Raw genomic sequence first — 26,626 nt, 5'->3', positions numbered from 1 at the left:
CATCCACACACTGCAGCCTCACATTAACCACACCCCTTCTCATGTTGCAGCAAAACACTCAACATCGGTTTTTTTCTGTTATTTTCCCAGAATACACCTGGAGAAGTACAGTGACGAACGAGCATACTGATGGGAAATTAGACACAGTTGTAAGAGTCGAATCTTTTGAACCCATTCAGTTGTATGCATATCTTCATTTGTTAATTTATTATTTTTTAACCCTAAACGGGTTTTGTTTGATCTAATATGTGCATATAAACAACACAAACAACAAAGAGGTTAATACATTACACATGAAAACAAAGAACAAAAATGTTATAGCACAGTTTATCTGACACTATGTATAAAAAAGAATAAGTGAGTAAATAAGGAAAAATATTATAATAAATAAATATAAATGATTCATAACAGTATGATTTCTGTATTAAATGTTAATTTCTTAACTTACAAATATATTTCGAATATATAATTGTATATATAAATTACGTAAAGGTAGTGAATTAACGTAGCTAAGAAAATATGCTAGCTATCATTTGGATCCTTGCTGGACGGATCGTTTCTGTACTACACACCAGCAGATGACAACAACAAAACAGACAGAGCTACTGAGAGGGTGTTAGCGTAGTTAGCTACCTGAGATAAACAACTGGTGGTTTTGTCCGTGTGTAACACCGTCTCGGCTTGAGTTTACCAAATTACAAATTTATTTTAGACCAGTATGGTTTATCTGTACAACTAATCATGGTTGTCAGTTATTCTATTTTAGTTTAGCCTAGCTAACGTTAGCTAACGGGCTTGCTAAGCTAGCTCTATGTATGCCAAGCTAAAACAGGTTAGCTAGCTAGCTTAGTTGCTAGCTTGTTAGCTAGCCAACTCGCCTAGACGAGGTGGAGACCAAGAACAGGGAGATGCGAGCAAAGTGAGGTAAGACCAACGCAATAAGATGTGTAATTAATTCATTGTGGATTGTCACACTTATACCAATATACGTCTTAGCAGGTGATGGTGGTTGTTTAGGATAAGCCTATTACATTTGTCAAATTCATCGACGTTAGAAATCGCTATCCTGCGCTAGCCTGACAGCTGTGTTAGCTAATAGCCAGTTAGCGCAGTCAGCGGGTTATTATTGACTAGCTAGCTTGCCAGCAGCTGCTGGTGGCCCCTTCTTTGGTACTGTAACCATGACTAACTGGAGGCCTCGGGGTTTATAGCAACGGTTAAATGCCAGTGTTTTAATCGTAAAAACACAAGTTTAACATTTGTATTCGCAAAACCCCGAATGATATGCGGCCCACAGACGAGCAGACAGTGACGGCAATTTGCTAATCATCATTAACGCAAGTTTGTCTGTGATAGCAATTAGGCTGGTAAGCTGTTTTTATTGTCTCGCTAACAGCTAACAGTTTAACGTGTTTAGTTAGCGCACAATCTTTTTGTGAAATATTTTTTTACCTTGGTATGTCATCATATCAGCCTTCTGGTTTGCCATTCTCCAGATAAACACAAACAAATGTGAACTATCTACTTCAAACAGTTTTAAAAGTTTGACTTGGTTTGACAATAGACCAGCATATTAGGTGACCTCGTACATATTAAACACTTGACGGTGTCCAACATGCAAAGACATGGTGACTCAGCTAATATGCTAGTTATTTGGTAGACATTACATTTCAAGGGTTTAACGAGTACAGATGGAAGAGAATAAGAAGTTGGTCGTTTGTTAACGTTTGTTAAAAATGACCATGATCATAATATCCCCACACATACTTATACTATAACTTTAGTAGCCAGAGGACATCTTACAAAGGTATTTATTGTATTGCTTTATGGCATCATGGTTTGTGTAAATTGAAATATCACCTCCCAACTCATTTAAAGATGCAGAGAAAATCTTAAAATGTGAAAAGAGTTTAAGAGTTCTATTTAATGTTCATGTTTGTGTTTTTTCGCAGGGTGGCCTTGAATGACTAAATGAGCAAGATAGGCAACAGCGCAGAACTCTGGGAGATTCAACATGAAGTTGTATGTGTTCCAGGTCAACAATGGCAGCACATTGACATTTGACACAGATCTTGCTGTCCAAACGTAAGATAATTTACAATTATTAGTCAGAAATAATTGTCTGTACATCTTGGCTATTGTGACCTAAATAAATTCTTCCTTTGTCTTAGTGTACTGGAGCTCAAACATGCCATCCAAGCCAAATACAAGATTGCAATTCAACATCAAGTCCTTGTTGTCAATGGAGGGGAATGTATGGCTGCAGAGAGGCGCGTCTGCAGCTACAGTGCTGGCACTGTGAGTTTACTTAATTTGTTAGTGTGCTTTTTATTTGCCTTGTAGGTATAGAGATGACATATGAGATGACCTGATTTCTGATGTCCCACTGTTGATCTGTAGGAAACCAACCCCATATTTCTGTTCAACAAAGAGATGATCTTGTGTGACCGGGATCCAACGATCCCCAAAACCACCTTCTCGATTGAGAGTGAGATTCAGGTTAAGGTGGAGGAGTCTCTACTGATGCCAGCTGTCTTTCACACCGTTGCCTCGCGAACCCAACTTGCTCTGGTAGTTATTTGTTTTTCTTTTATTTTTAAAGCTGCCTTTCATTGGGTCATTTCTGGCTGAAGTCTTTGCTCTGAAATAGTTTTTGGAATGTCGTTGCATACTTCTTTTAAGAGATAACACTTTTATTATTAAAATGAGATATATCTCTGAATAATACAAAATCTTTATAACTAAACCTTATCTAGCTTGTCCTAACACTGTTATATTTTTGCCTCTCCAGGAAATGTTTGAAGTTGCCAACAAACTTAGCTCTTTCTGTGAACGTTTGGTTCACGATGAACACCTTCAACACCAAGGCTGGGCTGCTATTATGGCTAATCTGGACGACTGCACTCTGTCATATCAGAAGCTGCTTGTGAGATTTGACACTTCATACACAAATTATCAACGTGATCTGGAAGAAATTAAAGTAAAACTTACAAAGTAAGTGACGGCACGGAGCATGATATTTCAAACTTTGGTACTTGTATTAAATACATTTGAACTTAAAGTACTGCATGCTTATTCGTGATTAATAACTGCATATTGTCTTTGCTGATATTGTAACTATTTCAAATTATTTAATCACAATCTTCCCTCAATTAAATAAATAAGTAGTTATATATTCTGCTACAAGGCAAATAAATCTGCTACCTTAAGATATTAATGCTCATTTTATTATGATTGCAGGTTAGGGACAGCAGTTTCCGTCATGGCCAGGATACCTCTGCTGGAATGTTTGACGAGACACAGTTACAGAGAGAGCATGGAGAAGTCAAGCTCAACCCCGGGAAAGGATTCAGATGAGACAGAGGAAGAAAAATCCACAGACTCTGTTCGCTGCACAGCAGATCCACAGAGGCCCTCCAAGTTATCAGCCTCCCTCTCTGCTTCTGGGACACCCACGTGTGAGCAAACTGGAGACCAGGAAACAAACGAAATGACTGACAGTGGTGGACTGAGAGCTGCGCTCTTAGACGATGACACTCCAGAGTTCGCCAACCCGTCCGCCTTCAATGTTACACTATTAGACTGGATCAATGTACAAGACAGGCCCAATGATGTGGAATCGGTAGTAAGAAAGTGCTTTGACTCCATCAACAGGGTGAGTCACTGTTTTATGAATTGACATGTTTTTACAGTGTATTTCACACATAAATGGTGGTTGAAAAGATCACAAAATCAATCATGAAATGTTTCTTTCAGCTTGACCCACGGATCATTCAGCCCTTCCTGACAGATTGTCGTGACACAATTTCCAAGCTAGATAATCAAAACATGAAAGCCATCAAGGGGCTTGAGGATCGGTTGTATGCTCTAGACCAAATGATTGCAAGCTGCAAGAAGTTAGTAAATGAACAGAAAGAACTTGCTCAGGTATGTATAGTAAGACAGAAACACTATTACATTACCTTCTCTATCTAATATGTTTACATGAATTGTTCATACGTATTGTCTCCTGCAGGGATTTTTGGCCAATCAGAAGCGGGCTGAAAACCTGAAGGATACATCTGTTCTGCCTGACTTGTGTCTGAGTCACACAAACCAGCTGATGATCATGCTGAACAACCACAGGAAGCTGCTAGACATCAAAAAGAAGTGCACCACTGCCAAACAAGAACTTGCAAACAACCTTCAAGTTCGACTCAAGTAAAACCCCAGACCACTTCTTTCCAAATATTTATTGCACTCGTTTTGTAACTTGCTACTTTCTGTGTGTTGTGGTATTGGATTGTTCTGTTGATTTAAGGCTTAATGGTTTTAATAAAGCCAGAGTCAAGAGAATCGTGTTTTTGACTCTAACAGTGTTAATGGTTTTTCATTAGATGGTGCTGCTACGTGATGCTCCATGCAGACCAGGATGGAGAGAAGCTTCAGGCTCTTCTCAGACTCCTGACAGAGCTAATGGAAAGGGTGAGGGTGGTGGAGGCCCTCAGCACCGTGCCCCAGATGTACTGCTTGGCAGTGGTGGAGGTCGTCAGGAGAAAAATGTTTATGCGCCACTACAGAGAGGTCAGTGCTAAATGCCATTATGACTGCATATCAGTGCTATATGTCTGCATATCGTACATAAAGGTGATCTCTTTTGCTTATCTGAATCTGTGGCTTTTGGGTGTGTTTAGCTCTGAGCACAACATTTACACATTCAGCTCTTGTTGTCTCCGCTCATATGACGAAGATAACACAGGCCTGTAGTGCTGTTTACAGGTGTTTGACAAATAATCAGAATCAGAAATACTTGACTTATTCCCGGGGGGGAATTCGGGATACTTTTAAGGTTGTTTTTTTTGGGGTGTATTTGGAAGGAATCCTTCATTTTTTTTTTTTTTTTAGTAATCTTCCTAAAGCGGTTACCATAACAGCATATGGTAATACAACAATTAGATCCTGAGCTGGCATTGTGGTCCTGTATCTTTACCGGAAATAGAATAAGTCTTGAGGCCATTTCTGTTTGGACTTCCTGTATAACGAGCTCATGAAGGACTGAAAGTGTACCACCTTGTGGTTTGGGAGATGATATGTGTGAGGAATCTACCATTGCATTAGCATGAGGCTAGAACTTAATAAGCACTTAAGAGTCTTTGCTGAAGGCTCTTGCCTATATATTAAGCTTCAACCTGTAATGACAGCTGACCTTTCTCTCGGTATTGCTTTGTCTAAGTGCACATTTAGTGTTAGAAAAAGTTATAAGCTTGTAATGGAATGATTTAGCCAATAACTTTTCCTCTCATCCAGTCAGATTATTCTGTGTTTTTACTGTCATTGAAACAAAAGAAAGTCACTCAACTTTCCCCCCTTTTTTGCTTAAGCATCTCAGTGTCTTTAACAATTTGCTCCCTAGGGCCTGCTCTCTTTGAATTATAAGAAAAATAAGACATTCATGGTACAGTTTAGGAAAGTAAATAAACTTAATAACCTTTTTTGACATTTAAGCAACTACGTAATGCCTCAAAGTCTTGAATGTGGACATTGTCAGAAGCACATTAATGAGTTTGTTGTTGTAAAGTCTTCACTATTAATCTTTTCAGTGGGCTTATGCGCTCGTGAAGGATGGGAAACTACTGTACGAGGCCGAGAAGTTCAAAAGGGAATCCTTTGGGAAACTCTTTAGTAAGTATATCTTGCCCTGACACAGGAGGAGTCACTGTTGAACACGTGTCTTTGAAATACCACACAAATACCAAGCACGATTAAAGTTTTCATTCATCTTTTTCTTTTCTTTTAGGAAAGTCTTTCCTCAGAAATCGTTTGTTTAGAGGACTTGATTCATGGCCTCCAACATCATTTTGTGTACGTAAGAATTTTACACCATATCTATCAAGTTGGTACCATTATTATTAAGTATTATTTCTACTGTATATGAAGCCATGTTTTCTTCTCTGCTTTCTTTATAATAAACAGACACGAAAGCCCCGAAGGTTTGACGATGAACTTCCAGACATCTCAGTTGACGACCTGCAGTACTTGAAATCTTGTTGTCCTTTAGAGGTGCAGCCTTTCCTCATGTGAGTCACTGTCCTCAGCTACTTTCAGTTTTCAGGTTTAACTTGGAACTTATGTAACTCAAATTGGAAGTTTGTTGACATTTTTTTTTAATCAAATTATCTTAGTTGGAGTCCTTGAGGGCAAATATGCTTTTTACAATTAAGAGAGCAGACAACAACTTTTAAGACTTTTGATTTTGGTATCAAATGTCTCAAGAGTAATCCATTTCTGTGCAAGAGAAAAATGTCTGTTAAAATTTTTCTCAGTGTTTAAACTGATTTACAAGTAAATATATGAAGAGCTTTACGTGCTTTCCTTAGCCATCCCTAACTACGCCCTAGATTATTGGTACTAAAAGACAAAGCACAACGTTGTTTTTAAATTTAAGTCCTTAATATTGTTCCTTTTATTTTTTTCTGCAGGCTACCCACAATGTGTGACTTCGAGCCCTTAAATCGCCATGTAGAGACGCTTCAGCAGCTGGTCCAAGCTGCACAGAGTGTGGATGAGATGTCTCAAACTATTACTGACCTGCTCAGTGAACAAAGGGTAATGACAGCTTCGTTGACAACCTTATATCTCTATTATTTAGTAAGGTGGTTATAATTTTAAAACCAAAATGGTTCTGAAAGATATAATCTCGAAGTTTTTCATTTAGATAAATGTCTGTTAAGTCACTATCTATCGCCGAATGATGTAACACAATGGTGATTAAGGCAAACGGTCTAAAAAGGAAAGCAACCGTCAGCGAGGAAAAGCAAGAGCTACAACTGGAGCCAACCGTGGACGTCTGGTTAGACGAATGCAACCGCAATTGCCTTTTATCACCTAAAGGTGCCGCCAAAGAGAACGAAACTGAGAACTTTGATTATATCTTTAAATGGAGAATTAAACCTGAAATATTTAGTTTTCAAAGTATGGGTTTGCTTTTGTAGTTCTTTGTGTAATAAGTATTTTCCTTATTTCTCTTTCCCTTCATCTGTTTTGTGTTTGCAGATATCCTACAGTCAGAGATCAACCGTGTTGACCCCACAGTCTGAAAGCATTCCTGGGACCTCAACACAGATGTCCTCCAAAACCCCTTCCTCTCTCAGCCTTCAAGGACCCAGCTGCCAGCCCCTACACGTTCCCGTCCCGGCTCCTCTGGAGGACTTGTCCCCAGACAGCATAGATGCACAAACATTTGACTTTGAAACCATCGGCCATCCGAACATGGATCCTGTCCTGCAGCAGGGCTCGCTCGACTTGGACTCTCTAGCAGAGAGCCCTGAATCTGACTTCATGTCTGCCGTTAATGAGTTTGTGATTGAAGAGAACCTGACCTCTCCGAACCCCATCAGTGATCCTACCAGCCCTGAGATGATGGTGGAGTCGCTGTACTCTTCAGTCATCAACGCTATCGACAACAAGCGCATGCAGGACACCACGATACTGGAGAGGGAGAACTCCAAGATTGCTGTTCTCAAACACGTTATTGACAAGTACCGATCTGCTGCAGAGGAGTCCCATTCAAACTTAAGGAGCGTTAAGGATGACCTCTGTCACTTAAGAGGCCTGGTATTTAAAGAACAAGATGACTTTGGCTTTGTCTTAAGGAGCATGTCCACAGAGGTGCACAACATTGTGGACAACATCAGTCAGACCCACGAACGGAAATTAAAGGAGCAGCATCAAAGTGAGCTTCTTGCCCTTCGACAAGAGCTGGAGAAGCAGGTTCAAACACTAAACGAGGAAAACCAAGTAAACCAGAATATTGTCAGAGATGTCCAGCACGCAATGCTGGAGCTGGAGGGGCTCATGGAGCGCAAAGAGAAAGAACTTACTCAGCTTGAGAACGAAAAAGAGCGATGGGCTGAGAAGGAGAGTAACCAGACAGACAGGATCAAACACCTGGACCAGAAGATCAGCGATCAAGCTCAAGAGATCAAAGCGCTCTCTGTTTCGAAAGACTCTCTGACCAGTCAGCTTGAGAATCTGCACTTTGAGATTGAACGCAGCCAGCAGAAGATCCGGCAGGAGTTGGAAGTTGTTGAGCAGGTGCACTTAAAAGAGATGGAGGACAGAATGCAGCAGGAACACCGGGCAGAGTTGGAGACTTTTACCAAGAAAAACCAGGAAGCTCTGGAGCATCTGGCTGCTGAAAACAGTGCGAAGTTAAGCGAGGCAGCGGATCACCATGCCACTGCACTTAGAGAGAAGGACAACTTAATTAAGGACTTGGAGGCTCGTGTTACCGAGCTTGCAGAGCTCCGCTGCAAACTCGAGGTGGAGTTAGCCCTCAAAGAGTCAGAGACAGAGGAGATGAAGCTCTTACTTGAGGAAGAAAAGATGCAGCAGACTGAGACACTGAAGTTCCAGGTAGAGGCGGAGACCAAAGTTCTCAGTGAGGAGCTGGCGAATCTCAAAAAACAGCTTCAGGTAAAAAATGAGGAGTATGAAGTGGACCTAGCTGAGCTGAGGACTCTCATGAGGATTGAGAAGGACCACTGCATTTCCGAGTTGGTGGAGAGACATGAGGAGGAGACTATTTTGTTGCGCACTGAGCTCTCCTCCCTGCAGCAGCAAGCCCAGGATGCTGAGCGGAACCATACTGAGCAACAGCTGAAACTTAAGCAGGAATCCGACCAGCGAGTGGCCGCTCAGACTGAAGAACAAGAAAAGCTGCAGAAGAGTTTCCAAGAATTGGAGCAAGAGCTGAGGACTGTTATCAGCAATTTGCAGGCAGAAAATGATCTGCTGTCTCACAAGCTAGATCAGGACAGAGACAGACGAGCAGCTGAGAAAGATTTGGAGAAAGAGGAGGCCTCTAAAGTGGCATTGCAAGATGCCTTTAAAGAGTTAGAGCAGCAGAAAGAGGAGATGGAGAGGAGACTGTCAGGCAAAATTAAACAGCTTGAGAATGAGCTTCATGAGAGACAATCCTCCACAAGGTAAATATTTGACTGTAGTAAAACCTGACTGTTGTGATTGCTTGTGTAAATGTAATCTGCTTACATGGAAATGACACACTGAAAGAAATTCTGCAGATGGATAAGTAAATAATCTACAGGAATTTTTATTGACAATAAACTGGTTAAATAAGCTGGTTGTCTTCTAGTATGCTTGTATGTACAAGTGACGTGATTCCTTTGTCAGATCTAATGTTTGTTATTTACCTTTCAGTGAAGAAGGCTTGTCGCTGCATGCCGAAGGCCACGCAGATTCTGGAGCACCTCTGTCTCTAGACTCTGCACTACAAGAGCGGCTGCAGCAGGAGAGAGCCTCCCTGCAGTCCCAGATGGAGCTCATGGAGAAGAAGAAGAATGAGGAGATACAGAACCTCAAGACATCACTAATCGCAGAGCAGCAGGTTTGTGTTTGGCCAGTAGATAGGCGGGACGACTGCTGTGTCTCGAGTGTAGTGGTAATTTGTCTAATTTCCTTGCAAGAAATTTAACAAGAAACGCTGGCACCTTTTGTTGAATTATTACACACATCAGATACAGCCATGGGCTATGTTTTCAATTTGAGTTTCTGTTCGAGTATTCCAAATTACATCAAGATCCAATTAGCTCTGCAACACTCTGAGGTGGTAATACTAATATTTTATCCATCCCATTTTTATTAATGAGGTTAGACTAAATATTGTAAAATCATCTTTCAGTATAATGTGATACAATTCAACTACTTTAAACTTGCAGCTGATTATTGTTTTTCTTTAATTACATTTAAGCACTACTTAGTCAACCTTAAACAGAGTCATGATATACACCGTGAAACAATCCAATATAGCAAAGAAAACTTAATCTGTCGAATCTTCTATCTTTTAAGTAGTTATTGACACTCACTCTCAGCCAGTTGCATTCATTTAACAGTCAAGCCTTACATATCAGCAAATCGGCCTCCAGTTTATAAATCCATTACTTCAATTAGTTTTTTCTAGTTTGGCTCTTATGTAAGTAAGAAAGATGTTTACATCATCACAGATTGCTCACTTGCTACTTTTCAACCATAGGTTTGGTATTTTATCACTTAAAGAAAGTAAAATCAAGTGTTTAACCTTGTAAACATCTCCATGTGGTGTTCTCCATGTGCTACAAGACACATCAGAGACAACATCAGCAGTCATCTTCATGGCTGGGCCTGTCTGCTTTTAAACTGCAGTGTACCAAGGACAAGCTGAACAACACGTTTCCGGATTGGCGGGTTTGAGACGTCACAAACCTAAGTAGCCAATCCCGTTAATGGACGGGGTGACGCTATGCGCATCATTATGTGCAACCTATGGCAACCACTTCAGCTGTAACCGTCATCATAATTTTTGCAAAGTCACTACTGACTACTAACGTTAACGTTACTTCTACTAATTACTACATTTCAAGCTAGCTAAATTTCAACAAGCTGCCACTAAGCAATGGCAGAGACGTGTTTGTTTTTGCGACGGAGGGGCGGTTGTAAATGTACATCGTGGACGGGGACTATGCAGATTTGGGAATTTTTAATGAGGGAGAAGGAGGAGATGCCTTGGCTGGATTTTTACAAGGTTATTAAACATATTTAGCAGAAAAAACATATCAGACCCAATTTATTATTTCAAGCAGAGCATTTTAGTACATGTCTTAAAACAAAAAAAGATTTCTCTGAATTGCTGTTATGGAGATATTGGAACATTCATTGTTTAACCTTGTAAGCCTTTATTTTGGTAAAAAATATAACACCATTAAGCTGTACTTGTTCTGTTTCAAATTTCAAATTACACTTGTGCCTACATAATTACCTTTCATTTTTATTTTTTATTACCATTGTTTTCAGATATGATACTTGATGAAATAATCAGACTCGGAACAATATGAAAAAATCAAACAAATTAGTGTAATTACAAAAAAACAGCTGTACTCCCCTGGCAGCAAGCTCATCTGCATTGTTAGAACTTCCTCTCAAATTATTTGTGCCATTGTATAAAACCTCTGTTGTGACCAAAATGGCATTTATTTGTTTGTTTTTCTAGACTAATTTCAACACTGTTCTAACACGAGAGAAGCTGAAGAAGGAGCAGATCATCAATGAGCTGACAGAGAAGTTGCAGAAGGTTACCCAGCAGCAGGACAAGGACAAAGGTGAGTGTTGTACATTCGGAAACATCTGACAATTGGTTTTAATTCTTATGAAACAAGCTGTTGCACGTATGGTTAAAAACCTCTTTACCGCTTACTTTTATTTTGAAGAATACCCATTCTTTGATGTTTTGTGACACAGATTGGCCCGTAGTTCCTTTCAGTCTCACTTATTTATCGTACCTTTTTGCAGCTCTGATAGAGACCCTCTCTGAGGACCGAGCAAGTGTCATGCAGGAGAAGAAACACTTGGAAGAAGAGCTGAACCGCCTGCGCAGCACTGCACTGATCGCCTCCACCTTCTTTACCCATAACCCCTCAGCTCAGGAGGTCACAGAAGGTGGAGCAGCAGCAGCTAGAGCTCCGCCTGTTGCTGGGGCTTGTTCCTCTGAGCCCATGACTGAAACTGACAGACTGGCCTCTGTGGCAGCCATTCGAGATGACGAACACGTTGATTCAGCGGTGGAGGCCAGCATGGTGACAGTCCAGTAAGCATCTTCTCTCCAATAAACATGGTCTTGTTGACAGTTTGTGTTATATTGAAGTCATAGTGGTCTCACCTGACAGAGGAAGAAACAAGGCTACCGGGAATAAATCAGGTTGTGGCAACACATTTACATCATCATCTTAACCTGATAAGAGGCCTGTGGTGACATGTTTTTGTCCTGACTCCACAGCTTGTTTTTCCACCAAGAATGACACATTACAAGTGTACAAAATGAGATGTATAAACCTCTTTTCATGTATTATGTGATGCCTGAGCCAAAAGGGATTCCCTTTTTTAGGTTAGAATTCACTGAGAGGACAATCTGTGTAGACGAGGACACACATTTTTACCTGCTCAGTGAACTTGAACTGAAATGAACACCTAAATATATCCATCTAAAACAGTCAAGTTGGACTCGAGATTTATATATTTTGCTGCACATACATACTTTTTAATCTCTAATCTTTATTTCTTTGTGTTTATCTTACTGCGATACTTTACTCTGTACATAGTCAACAAATCAGGGTGTTTTAGCAGCAACTTTGCTCTGGTAGCCAGGTTTTCTTGTTTCTTTACCTGACACAGGAAGCAGTTATGTTCTACAGACCAGGCTACTATAGAAAGTTGACAATTTACCAGGTGACTGACTTAAGCATTAACTGATTGTTGGTCTTAATGAAAGGCAAACACCACTGAGTTACAGCAGTCCGTCTGAATCTTCAGCTCAGTTTAGTTTCCTTGTAGTTCTTTACTGTCCATTCTCTTATCTGTATTGTTGCTTTTCTTTAAAAACAAAACTTTAGACGAACTCGGTTCATTCTGAGGTTTAAAATATATCATTTATACCAGTAGTTCTCAACTGGTCTCGCCTCAGGACCCACCACCACCTCCTTAATGACGAATCGCGACCCAAATTTATTAACCAGTCAAATGTATTTAATTAAAATCTGTGCAGTTTGGACCTGAGATGGAACGAAACATCACAGTGTAATAGTTCGCTAAAATGACAAGCAGGCGGCAGTGCATTAGAAGAACTTATTCCCCCTACAAGTCATTCAATTAGCCGCCTTTTTTCAACAGAAATATATATATATATATTGGAAAAAGTGCAACATAAATGCAACATCTGTAGGGCTATCAAGTTTTATAGAATGGGTAATCCCAGCTACAGTTACATTTACAATCAGTGGATTCATGGAATGTGAATACACTACACTTCTACTGCACGCACGTCAAAGGAAACCCATGTTCTTTTTTGGCCAACTTTTTTCTTTTTTGCACACATCCGCGACCCACTGAACACAGCTCCCCGACACACCAGTGGAGAACCAGGGGTTTATGCAGTATGCACTGCATCTGAGCATCAGTGCTTTAACAAGAATTGAGTTCTTTTGGAAGCAAAGCTCAAACAGAAACTGATACTAATTTCATTTTGACATGTGTGTGTGTGAAGGTTCTTATTGTGACACATTTACATGTAACAGATATCGTATTTTACTTTTTCCTAATTGGGAAATGACCTTATTTAGATTGTTGCACATTTTAAGATTATTTAAAGCTTTTCCTCTATTCATCACAATATTATTTTGGAGTATTCTTCACACATTTGTGAATATACTCAAAACAAAGTTATTACAGATCAGCTGCATTTATAATAAGTATAGAGCATTTTGTTATAATGACACTGGAGTGATTGGCGGTCACCGAAAGAGAGAGGACGTAATGAAGAAGATTTCAAAAGGCATTGGTAAAATAACCAAACATGGACCGACAGAAAGGACATTTGACAGTGAAAGGAAGGCAGGCTAGGAGCAGACAGTGTAAGTTTTTCATTTGTTTCTTTTCTTTTAGAAAATTAAGGAGTTACAAGACTGAAAATCAAAATCCACTTATATGTTGATCTATTTTAGTTCTTCAAAGTAGATTCTTTACGGGCATTTATCGGTAATCTTAATATTTTCTGTTTTGCAGTGATAACATCCTGATGTCGGAGGAGAAACAGCGGATACTCCTACTTGAAAGGGTAAATACACACAATGTATTTTTCACGTTACACTTAAAAACACAAGACATTATACTTCTGGATGTCTCTATCTGTTTAATCAATCTAATATATGTTTCAGACTTTACACATGAAGGAAGAAGAAAACAAGCGCCTCAGTCAAAGACTGGTCAGTTACTTATTATCTCTGTGGGCTATGTAACACCTGCTCCACTAGGTGGCAGTAGCATCAAAGAGTAAAATCCTGACCCAGGAGGCCAAAGAGCTCAGTGAAGAAGATGAATTTTGAGGAAGAGTGTCATCAGGATTTGTAGAGAGGAGAAATTTAGATGGAATTGCATGTGTAAAACGAAAACATATATACCTCTAATTAAAAAAATATATTTTTGTAGTTAAAATTATGTAAATCAGCCGTAATTTTTCATTCACAAAGGAGGATAGAGCTGAAATTAGATTAGAGTATATTACTTAAATGGTAAAAGTGCTAATACTTATTACTGAGCTCTTTTTTGTAACAAATGCCCAATAAGAGAAATGTTAGAATTCATCTACAGCCATTTCAGCCTGTACTGTGAACCCTTCTGTGTAACATGTGTAACGTTGCCCTAATCCTCTCCTTTGTAGATGTCTCAAAGCATGTCGTCTGTGTCTTCACGGCATTCAGACAAAATCGCCATCAGAGAGTAAGTGAATTTTAAAAAATCACACACGGCCTTGTTGATGTGATTTTTTTAGCATTTTTTGCTTTTAGCTAAAACTCTGACCACAATTTAATGCAGCATAATTATACACATTATTTTATAATTACCATTAATGTGTTGTGCTTTTTGTTAGCAGTTTGCAAAACTCTGTGTCATCATCCCTTTATGTCTTTGTCCATCTTTGTGTGCTGCAGTTTCCAGGTAGGCGATTTGGTTCTAATCATCCTGGATGAAAGGCATGACAACTACGTGCTGTTCACAGTTGGTCCCACCCTCTACTTCCTCCACTCAGAGTCTCTCACTGCACTGGACCTCAAACCAGGTCAGCTTCACGCACACCTTTTGTGACCACGTTGAGAACTGTACTGTAGATGTTTTTTAATTACTGAAATGATTGTGCCCCTGATAGCTGGTTATTACATTTCATAAATGGAAAAACAATGATAGTGTAGACTGTATGTATTTTTGTAAACAAATACTATGGTCCTTTTTTGTTTTAATTTGCTTTATACGCTTTTTGCATTTAAGCATTCATTTGTGGTTTACTGAGTGTTGAATGATTATTTGTTTAACAAGTCAATTCATGTTGTTGTTTAGCATCAGGGACATCAAGACGGCCGTGGGTGCTTGGAAAGGTGATGGAGAAGGAATATTGCCAGGCAAAAAAGGTATTTATTTAACCAAAAGGTTTTAAGTGTTTTTTAGTGTAATGATTAAAAATTATATATTTAATCACGCAAAAAATATGTACAATTAAAATACTGAAATACATTCAGGAAATAATAAATATATATTAAACATGCATGCAATAATACATTTTACAGAAAATATCCACAGTGGATTTGTATTTTTTTTCCCTCTGTGGCCTTGATCAGTGTGAGTAATTCTGTTCTGCTCATCAATGCACAGTTGAAACTCTCTGTCTCTCTTACTAAGCTTTCTTTCCTTGTGTCTTTTCCTTCACTAGGCCCAGAACAGGTTCAAGGTTCCTTTAGGAACCAAGTTCTACAGAGTGAAAGCTGTTCCATGGAACAGAAAAGTATAATAGCCAAGTAATGAGCTAAAATGTATATTTATATTGCTTAATTTTTGAACAGAAACTTCACACCATAATTCATAACTACAAAAATCGAAAGACCTTAAAAATGGAAAGAATTACGATCGTCATCATTCTCTTCTCAGTTTCAATTCAAAATCCCACCTGCTACCACATTTTTGTTTTCTTTTAAACCCAGATTTGATATTGTGGACCAAATGCTATTAACTTTATTAGGGCATTGCCCTATACACTGTGGCATTATGCCATCTGACCTGTGTGTAAAATTGAACAAAATTTGGATGTTAAATATTAGTTCTCATTATCAGCATTTGTCCTTTTGTGGAAAATACTGTGTCATTATCAACATAAATAAATAAAAATATACATTTATTATAAATGTTTATGGAGGAATGTTCATGGCATGCATATTGATATATTTTCTTTGATTTACTTATCCAGATAAATGTTGTAGTTGGAAATGTAGTTAATGCTGTTTGTTACTCACAAAGCAGTGTGGCCCTCTGTCAATACTGAAATGTACATTATGGCTGACTGATGAAAAACCAGTCGTCCTTGCAATCCTTGAAATGCACTTTCAAAAACGATGCTTTTGTTGATTTGAAAAGGGAAGTTAATTGAGCTGTCAGAACTAAGTAAATATATCAGCACAAACTTCTCACTATCATAGAATATTGATATGTAGAAAGGAATATTTGTGACTGTGTTTCATTATCAGAGGACATTGTACATTACCCATCAAATCACACATGTAACAATAAATGACTGTATTGTAAAAGATAGAGTTTTGAAACAATAAAGGATTGATCCCAAACATATTCTACTGTTTTTATGACGGCCTGTTTTTGCTGTTCAATATTAGGAAATAATATGTGATGATACAGAACTCAACAATATAATTTAATTACAAGTTTTCCAAGTATATGAACAAATAGGAATTTACTACACCTGCAGACAACTGCTAATGTTCACAAAGACTCACCCGCCCGCTGAGATTTTTGTATTAATTAATGAAAAAACATTTTTTTGCTTGCTTTCATAAAATAAAATATAAAAAATAAAACACAATAGTGACTTTAGGACATATATAGCTTTTTAATGATGCTTTTAAAATTTTCTGGGGGATTCAGGAATCAATGTGGAATAGCACAGTATAGTGTATTCATTTGATTTAGCATTTTTGCTTTTGTGGAAACATTAATGTTGGCACGCTGCTGCAGGAAACAGACTTCAAAAAGGCTTCAAATCAGGGCCCAAGAACGATGCGGCCCTCATGGAGAAGGAAGCCCACCAACATCACTTTCCCAGTTCACAGCGGGGAGCATAGCAGCTCTCCGCCGAGCACTCTCTACCATGTGGGTCTAGGGGTGTTTTAACAATGTTTAGCTCTATTTTCTCCATTTAGCATAAGCCTGTTGTCACATTTGGATGGCTCCTTCATAAATTGATGGTGTGATTCCTACAATTTCGGGACAGGCCTGAATGACAAAATATGCAACACAACATTCGATACCGAGGTGGCTGGCAAGCACCAACCATGTGCACTGGACAGGCTCTTAGTGTAAATGTTTACAACCCCCCACTGAGCTCAGTGCTGCTGGGAGTCACTCTCATCAGGCTGAATGGGATTTAACACTGCCATGTGTAGTCTCTTGCTAGTTCCCCCATTAAAACTGCCTTTGACGTGCCATCAAACTTCTTTCTATAACACTCCACTACTTATCTTCAGTACTGTACCATAAAATTGGCTGTTGTCGAGCTGTATGTGGAGTTAATTAAAATGAAGTGAACAAGTATTTTTAATATGTAATTCAACAGGAATTCATAGTTTTATTGACAAAGAAAAGTAACAACAGTGTATTTAAAGACAAAACTAATTTAAGTTTTTATTTTAAGAATAAATTATAACAGTCTTCTTAAGTAGCTGGTATCAAATCTAGAGATTAAAAAGTGTTTTACAAAGATAAGAAAAACACAAAAATAATTAGCTGTACAATAACACAAACATGAATGTTGCATATGTATTACAAACATACATACACTAACCTACACAGACTGTACACATACACATGGAAAAATGTAGCTGAAATTTTAAAAAGCTTTTAGGTAAAAGAGTTTTCTGATTTTGCAAGTCTGTTCTAAAAACAGTTTTATTATTAAATTGTAACTGAAATGACAATAATAACTTATTGATTGATAGTACTGAAGACTTTTTTTTCTTTAAAAAAATTACTAAAATAACGAAGCGATGTGGCTCGCTTTATGATCCTTAGAATAAACCTATGTAATTTTAACCTATTTAAATTTTAACACAACTTCATACTAACTTTACCATCAATATATCTTCATACAAAGGTTAGCTAAAATGTATTACATGTATCACTATCGTGTCAAAAGTTCAAAAATAACATCAACTCTTCATGTACAAAAACAAACATTCATCACAAATATGCCCCAATAATTGTATGAGGACAGGTTTATTAATGCAGCTTTCAAATGCTATCAGCTGAAATTCAAAGACACATTATAACAGCCTTTCTCTGCGTGTCAACACATGCTGCAGGCACTAAATTAAGGTTTAGATGAGTAAATGTGAAAAATCAAAATGATGTCAGAGACAACTCACAAAGAATGTCACACAGTCTCAGATCTCGCCCTTTGTTACTGATATCCTCTGTGTTTGAAGATAATACACAAGTTGTATTTGATTTCCCAATATCTCTGACACTATAGCAGATAGACGGAGCTGCAAATAAACAAGCATTATTTGTAGAGTAAATATATGCATGAACTTCAAATGATGGATAAATGAAAATAAATAGGAGAGCCTTAACATAACATTTATATTTTCGAAATCTAAATGGAACGAGTGTGTTGAAGAAGAGCCAAGAGGCATTAAGGCTGAAACTGCAAACCAAGGAGTAAATCGACTTAATGCCATCACATTTCCACCCTATTCATGCCTAAGAAAAGGGTTAGGGAAAGAGATTAGGTTATATATCTGCTGTCAGGCACTGAAGACACCAAGAAGAGAACTTCACCTAAACAGAACGATGATCAAACAGACATGCTTTAACAGACATGCTTCATAATCTCATCCCGTATTGTCCTCTCTCTGCCTTGAGTACAGGTTCAGTAGAAAATCTTAGACAGGGGCAGATTAAATGTGTGATGAAATGTCTGAGAAATATGTGAGGATGCGCAATATAAGGATGCTTGATTTTCTACCCACATGACGAACATAATCACTATTAGTAACACATATCCACATAAATATGATAATTCAAAATTTAAACACGTTTATTGGGTTCATATTGGAAATCATCACGATCTGATGGCATAGTTTTATGGATAATTACCGCCACAGAGATAATGCAGCATATGAAAGGAAAGCTTTGAGGCTTCTCCACTCACTGGGAGGAGAGTGCGTAGGTTTACTTGTGCATCTGAGCTGTTCCCAAAAGGCAAATATGTGGAAAGTTTGGTGACAGGCATCCAGGCGTGTGGTTAACAAGATTGCATCTGCCGAGCAGAAAGTGCAGGATATCACTTAACTACGTATTTAAAGGGGTGAATTATTTTCACATTAAGTTCAACGCCATCGGTAATCCTTCCAAATATAGACAGAACTATTTCATTTTCAGGAGAAAATAATTATTCCAACACCCTATAGTGCAAATCCCATTAATTTAGTGCATGACACAGTTTTTGCTTTCCTACCACAAGACAAAGCGGAGAAGAATCCAGTAAACATTAAAATCTGTTGTCTTATTTTGGTAATCTGGCTGCTTACTGACAAGTAAATAATCAATACAAATAGTTCTGAAGTGTCTGAAAATAGACGGGCGATTTAAACTGTAACTAACAGCCATGCATTTTCCAGCTGCAGTGCAGTATTGAGGAAATGACACCAGCTTTGATGGGTTGTATAGCTTTTGAGATGAGCCTCTTTATGCCGCTTGCAGTTCCATTATGGCTTTGTTCGAAAGCTTGTTTACCTGCTGATAACATACACTGGTGGATTCAGGAGCACCGATCCAAAATCTGCTGCCAAAGTCACTCAAGTCTCATTGTACTGCAGGAGGGGAAGAATGAAATGTTTATGCGGAGGGGAATGCAAATGCTAAATGTGAAATCAAACTATGGAGACCAATAAGGGATCAGAATAACTTTGCCAGGTTTTATTTTTAGCCCAGTTGCAATGCTAGCTTTGTGGAACACTCTTCAGTTTAGCCTCTGTGCATCTGTGTGCTTAGGTTTTACTCAGAGGAGAAAAGCTGTTCCAATTTAACCAAAATGTTCAAACTTTAGATGATTATTTATTCAGACAGGTTGACGAGAACATAACCTGATTCACTCACGCTTCATAGTACTTTAATTAAGCGGAAATAATGTGTTTGAAGAAAAAGCCTGAGTATGTTTCTGATAATATTCAGTATCAAATAACCAGCAGATCAAAAACTGCTCATCAAATCTCATCGTGCTACATCACTTGAATTTTTTGGATTTCACTGTTAGAAAAGCTATGGTCTCAGGTCAAAGGAATAGCCCCTTGGTTTGCATATTAAAGAGGATTTGCTAGACCTCTGTTAGCCATGCATCCCCATGCAGGCAGGTCTCCAGGGGGCCAGCAGGGCCCCACAGACGGGGAACTAGGGGGCCAGGTGACCCTGTCTCTGAGGTTAGCAGGAAACACTAAAGAGGGATGGGCAGGGAGCTGAGGAGCCACTGAGTGCGAGTGTGCAAGGCTGGTGATGGCAGCTGTCAATGGTTTGGAAGGAGAAGCAGACAGATTGTGCGTTCTGTTGGTGCAGCCAGTTCGCCACCTGGCAGGCTTTTCCTTGTTAGAACTTCTTGCTGTTTCTGTTCTCATCAGAGAAATGTTTTTCCTCTTATCCTCTGTGTTCAGGGGAAGTTAAATTTGTCAAAATGTTTAAAGATGTTTAGTGAAATGCAATTGTTTAAAGTATGCTCTGTGCATTCTACACAATTGCTGCTGCTCTTGTTTGTGATAAAAACAGATAAAAAAAGGGATATCTATGAATGCAAACCCTGCTTTTGGATGATGAACGACATAATGAAAAAAGCGCACATGGAATCAGTGAATTTAGAGGATATGCCTTGACCTTTTGCTACAATATTGAACTGTTTTTTTAAGAAAGCGGGTATGTTTTAAGGGGAAGGATTTACTTATAAAAAATAATCTGTAACTTTCAAATCCCATCATAGCCGTAAATACTGCTCCATGCTGTTCAGTTGTTAAGAAAAAAGCAAACGTAAACCATGAACAGCTTAAAAGTACATTTAAAAATCACATTTGGCAGTCGGTCCTTGTTCCAACAGGATTAAAAAAAAGTCTTTCATTTGATATAAATATATGCAAAGAGAGTGGTGTGGTGATCTGGGTGCCAGAGGTGGCGCTTTACTCTGGATATTCTGGCTTGGGCCTGTAAGGGACATAAATTAACATGAATTAACACATGCATGCAATAAGAAAATAATTAATTCAAGTTATCAGTCACCTCTTCCATTCCAGGAATCTGATTGACAAGATAAAGTAATGTGCAAACTGCTTTTCAAAGCTAACAGCCTGGAGCACCCCTCCTATTAGTTAGTCATTCCCTCAGTATCACACCCGGAATCTGTCATTTCACAATTTTCTCCTATAATGCATATGTGCCGCTCTCACCACTCCACTACAGCAACTGCCATCTAACAAGTTGACACAGAGAATGATACAATTCACGTCCAGTATTCAGTTCCATATACAGCAAGCATCTGAGGCAGACGGGTCAAGAATATGGTACATTCTGTTCTCTCTCAAAAATGATTTTCCAGGACTCAAGAGAAACTAGATAAAGCTCACATGATATCCTTCAAACACCTCAAATGAGCTTTAAGGATTTAAAACACTCAGTGTAAAAGTAGCCTGTATTAATACCTCCTTTTATGTAGACTCATACCAGTCTAGTTTTCAAAAATCTTACTGTGATAATCATACATGTTTATATTTTACCTTTATTGAACAGGCAGGTCATCAAGATGCTTGAAGGACCATATAGCAACATTATTCATTACCTTATAGCATAAATGTTACATTCACAGTAACATAGGACATCAGAGTCATGAACAAAAAAAGCTTAACAATTTACAACAGTTACATTCTTCAACAGGTTTTCACTGTAAAGCTTGAATGTCTTTTGTGGTTGTAGTTTTTCAAAATGAAATATTTGTAAATGATTACAAACCCAGGGTGCATTGTACAAAAATGCAAGAGTGCTTCAGCAAAAAGGTGGCTGCATTACTGGGGAATTTTATGTTTTCCTAATCAACAAAATTACATTTAGTAAATTTAATATTATAAGAAAAGCTATTACAGGCCATAGAAAGCTCAGTTTGTACTAGAGAAACTTCGGATATGAAGGTCAGGTAAAGTATTTCCATATTTTAACATGTTAACAGCTATGTTAGCTCGTTTAGCCTTTTAGCAATGCCACAGCAAATACAATAAAACTCTGACATTTACTAAATTTAATATTATAAAAAAAACTATTACAAGCCATAGAAAGCTCAATTTGTACTTTGGATATAAATGTCAAGTATGTCAGGTAAGTATTTCCATCTTATAACATGTTAATTGCTATGTTAGCTAGTTTAGCCTTTTACACAAAGGCATAGCAAATACAGGAAAACTTGTGGATGTGTATCTTTAAATGAATATAATGACATTTTTAAGAAAGCTGAATATATAATTTAATTGAGACTTTAAGTTTAAGTTTAAGAGTAAGATATATAGGTCATTTAGCTTAATATCTTTACTTGCTATGCTAGCTAGTTAAGTGTGGTGCTTAAGGGTAGCCTATCCTCGCTTGTTATTGTATCTGTGATAGTTAGATATTTTTAGAAGTTAGTTTTGTTCTCTTTGGTCTTTCTTCTGTCTGTAAAGTTTATTAACCAATTTGGTGTCGTTGGGTTCAAGCAATACTTGAGTTGGCTAAGTTTAGTTCAAGTTTAATTAAGCTAGCAAGCTATTGTGTTTAGCTAGCTAGAAAGTAAGTTAGCTAGTTAGTAGGCATGTGTGAGCTAGTTATTAGCATCTGGATTTCTGTTGTTGTGTTTTTTGCCAAAGCTTAATTTTAATTGTGCTTAATTTCTAGTTGTTTGCAAGTAAAACAAGTTAAATGTTGTGTCAAAAAAAGGTAAGTGACTTATTCTTATGCTTATGCTTAAAAAGGATGGTAATAGTGTAATACTGCTTGAAGAGTACCATTATTATATTGCTATTAAATTAGTTTGCAGAAAGTATTAGTTTGTCAAATTGCCACATCTTTATTAAGTACAACCAAATGTACTAAGGATAAGCAAGCTGCAAACCAAAAAGCACACTTGTCCAATTTGGGTAGAAAGGAGAAAAAAAAAGCTCCAGAGGAAGATAGTGTGCACAAAAGTTGTTCTGTAGCCCCTGAGTGTGGTGTCAGCCGGTCCCAGTCCCTGCGGCCCTCACCGTGCACTGTGCAGGCCTGACGGGAAACTGACCGCAGCTCAGGACATGGCCTCGTTTGTTCACGGTCCCCCCTCTCTGAAAAGAGTTATGCTGTCTGTTTTGAATGGACAGCGTTTTTCTTTGTGTGCTCGATCAAAACAGAGGGCAAAGTTAGTCAGCAAGTTGCATAGCTTCTGCATTCTGATTCTTCAAGCCTCTTTTGTATGAAGTTTCGCACAATGTTTTACACAGTGTTTGACCTGAATGGCAGGCTGGAGGTAGGAACATTTTTTCCCAACTACAAAATAGAAAGGAGTAGAATGTATTTTTCCTATTAAATATGACTTATTCCTGTTTGTGCTGTAGAACTAAAGCAGTAAAAAGGATCATACAGGGTTAAAAACTCTGCTGTAATACACAAAATTACAGAGTGCAGTATTGCTGAAATATTTATATGCTTTTATCTGATCTATTTCCTAACCACGAGGTATTTGCCTGCGAATCCCTGGCACTTTTGATATTACCTGAAGGCAAATGGTATATAGATTTATACAAGTTATTTACAACAACAGCCAAGCCATTCCTCTGGAAACTAGGCTGCAGATCAAAGGATTGTTTTGATCTCTACTTAGCATATTTGTTTAACCTAGCCAGTGATTCTGAAAAGTGCACAAGCTTTTCGGTGATATGCAGAGCACCCTTTATCCGTCTTTTTCTTCTGTTAGCTCTGGATTTAAGTACTTTCTGTATTTAGGAGACAACTGGATTTGCCAGCTTTTGAAATTTAGTTGCCCACTGCTAGCAGTCTTGGCACTCAGAAATAGATAACTAGGTATGTTCCTCTGCTAATCCTGATCGGCCTTGTAATAGTATTTGCGGACTGTACAGCACTCAATTAGGGCATAATGTGCTATTTTTATTTCCTTTAAGTTGGATTAAATGTGAAAACATGTTTGTTTTTTTCCATCCTCATCTACTGTTTACTGTGTGGGTACTTTGCAAAGTATTGTTTTATACTGTTTCAATCGGTAGCACTCTCTCCAGACAGGATTGCAAAATGTCAGGAGAAAAACAATGTCCAAACGCTCTCTAAAAAAGATGCCAGGGCAATCAGGAAATTTTCTGGAATGCTTAAGAGAATGCATATGCACACAATGCCCTAATTCTCCCTTACTTTGGGTTTGGGAAAGATGAGCCCAGGTTTATTGAGAGCCAAAAAAGGGGGCAGATGGCTCACAAGAGGGATAAACCTGGGAAGTCATGCTGTAAATGTGTTTTACAGAAAACAATGAAAGGAGCGGACAAAGCGATTGTGGCAAAGTCCTTTGGAAAATGGAAAAGCAGCTCTCTAAGGTCCAGGACCATGGAGAAGCCGGATGAGCCGTCCGAGGAGAGTAAGGAGGAGAGCCTTTCCAACTGCACCTGTGAAGCCCCCCAACTCGGCAAGAAACCAGTTGGTAAAAGTAACATATTTCCTTATTTCCAGCTCTGTCTCTCAGCTTATTTTTCTTGTGGCAATGTTAATTATTACTGCGCTGACTTGTTTTTTTTTTGTTTTTTTTTACATTTGACTCTGTGGCCTGCCATATCCGGTGAACAAACAAACCACATTGTTGGGCAGGAGAATTCCTTTTGAGGGAAAGTGTGTCTCCGATGATACAGTGTTGCCAGAAAAAGACAAAGCAAAAAATAGCAAACACAAAAACAGTCACAGGTGCATGGGAAAAAGAGAGAAGCGAGTGAATGGTCACTGCGGTCCCCAGGAGGTCTTTCAGTGTTAGCCAGTGCGGTGGGTGGACTTCTGACAAGGACGTTGGTTAGCAGCCAGGTGGAGTGTGTAACTGAGAATGCCTCTGTTTATTCTTTTCACATGCTAATGTGGCTCCTATGTGACTTTAATGCGGCAAAAACTTTTTCTTGGAGTTAACAGTTTTGTTGTCGCAATACCTGCTACTGTATCACAGTAGTCGTCTGATTCAAAGGCTAAATTCTCTTTTATATAGGTTTGGGACTGTGCCAGGGATAGAGATATGGTAAATATGCTGTATGTAAAGAAAGGTTGTACGCTTGTCGAGTATGTTCAGTGCAAACAGGCACAAGTTTGTCTTTTTGAATCCTGAAAATGATTCAGGTTAGAGTTGTAATTATGAGATGTTAGATTTTACATTTAAAGCATTTACAATGACATTGGATTTTCAGAGGAAGCAGTTCTGCTAGTTCAGTATTTATGTGAAATTAGGGATATAACAAAGCAACATTTTCTAACAAAATAGAACTATGCCTTAAAATCTACACTTTATCATTGTCTTATTTCATGTATCTTCTGCCTCTTATCTGATTTACAGCCTTTAAAATTACATGTAGTTTAAAATGTGCACTACAGTATTCAGAATAACTAAAATCAGGCTTCTGACTCTGTAATGAAAGACTGCATGAGATCCCAAGTTCTGAGCAAATGCACCCCTATGTGGACAAAATAAGAACAGTGGGGTATTTAGATGAAACAAACAGGCCATGTAGTATTTATCAGGCCACTGTTTCTCTTTCTATCTACGCTTTCTAACTTGTTAGTATAATAGGCCACAGTAAACACACTCTAAAATATATCTTAAGCTCTCATTAGTGGTTCATGAGCCAGGTTCATGTCTAATCCAGGAGCATAGAGGAGAGCAATATGGCCTCGCGCTATGGGTCTTTCCATACCTTGTAGTGTACTATCTGTAAATAGCATAAAAGGCATCGCATCTGCCATCTGCACTTCTAGGAACTCTTCTGCATAGCCATTAAAACAAGCTGTCTCAGAGGACATCATTCGTATTTCAGCCTCAACCCTGAATTACTGTGTGTTCATTATAATTATAAGGGAGGAGTGTTGCCAGGCTAGCCCGCAGAATGCCAGGTGCACACTTCCATAATCTACCATTTTAAACAACTCGGAGCATTAACAACAGTATCTACATGCTATTCAGCCATTAGTTCACTTTGGCTTTCGTGCTAAAACTCACATCAGTCATCCGAGCATTTTGTGTGCCGCAACAGACATACAGGAAGGAAGTGCAATACTTTGTAGTGTTCCATTTTCCTAAGCCTGCTTAGGTTATGTGACTGAGCCATGCCGCTGTGTGAAATTTTATCCCGATACTGGCACTGTATCCTTGTGAGGGAGTCTTGTAAAATAGGTTTACTTAGCGCCTTTGCTGGCATTTTCCGAAGATAGCAAATGCACAAACACTGTCCATGATCGGATTAACTGTTCAACAAAATGATGTAACTCTTTGTCTTTCTTGTGTGGCATAGGTTTCTCTGCTTAAGTTTAGTGGTCATCCAGCAGAGAATAGACACATTTAAAATCCAGTCACATCATTATAATCCATATATTGTGGATATAATAGATGACAGCCCTGGTTAGTCATCCTTTGTCACATAAATGTGACATGTGACTGCCCAGAGTGAATCACTCGTCCCCCCCAAAAAATCACTAGATTTTCCAGATTCTGTTTCAACATGTGCAGCAACATTCCTTAATTAACACAAGTCCTAATTTGTAAGGCATTTAATTTTGAACTTAGCCTGATGTTCCTCTGCAGTGTTGAGGCGCAGGATTTAAATTGCATGTGATAAGTGTGAAAGATGTTTTTAAGCAACCATGTACAGTATAAAGTACGCTATGCCAAGTACACAGAGAACATGAATTTGCACCTGAGGACATATAGCTATACATCCAGAGTCACAAGGTATGTCAAGACGAAATGTTAATTACACAATTT

The 26,626-nt window shown here is 38.5% G+C and overlaps 1 protein-coding gene across 1 annotated transcript; it reads left to right on the top strand.

Annotated features, from left to right (window-relative positions):
- The first annotated feature begins 601 nt into the window (after positions 1–601).
- Positions 602–16,184, top strand: rb1cc1 (RB1-inducible coiled-coil 1). Its single transcript, XM_069684334.1, has 23 exons — positions 602–924; positions 1,953–2,085; positions 2,172–2,298; positions 2,401–2,571; positions 2,792–2,994; positions 3,241–3,655; positions 3,757–3,927; positions 4,016–4,200; positions 4,377–4,563; positions 5,580–5,661; positions 5,777–5,841; positions 5,953–6,056; positions 6,459–6,585; positions 7,033–8,966; positions 9,199–9,385; positions 11,024–11,132; positions 11,323–11,617; positions 13,588–13,639; positions 13,740–13,787; positions 14,243–14,301; positions 14,514–14,641; positions 14,917–14,987; positions 15,287–16,184. The coding sequence occupies exons 2-23, from the start codon at positions 2,015–2,017 to the stop codon at positions 15,362–15,364; spliced, it is 4,869 nt and encodes a 1,622-aa protein (XP_069540435.1). The 5' UTR covers positions 602–924; positions 1,953–2,014; the 3' UTR covers positions 15,365–16,184.
- Positions 16,185–26,626: the final 10,442 nt, after the last annotated feature.

This window comes from Semicossyphus pulcher, unplaced genomic scaffold (genome assembly GCF_022749685.1).
Source record: "Semicossyphus pulcher isolate SPU_LCO1_2020_fin unplaced genomic scaffold, fSemPul1.0.p SCAF_7, whole genome shotgun sequence".
Taxonomy (NCBI): domain Eukaryota; kingdom Metazoa; phylum Chordata; class Actinopteri; order Labriformes; family Labridae; genus Semicossyphus; species Semicossyphus pulcher.
Note: the sequence above shows the minus strand (reverse complement) of the source record. Positions and strands in the feature narration are given on the sequence as shown.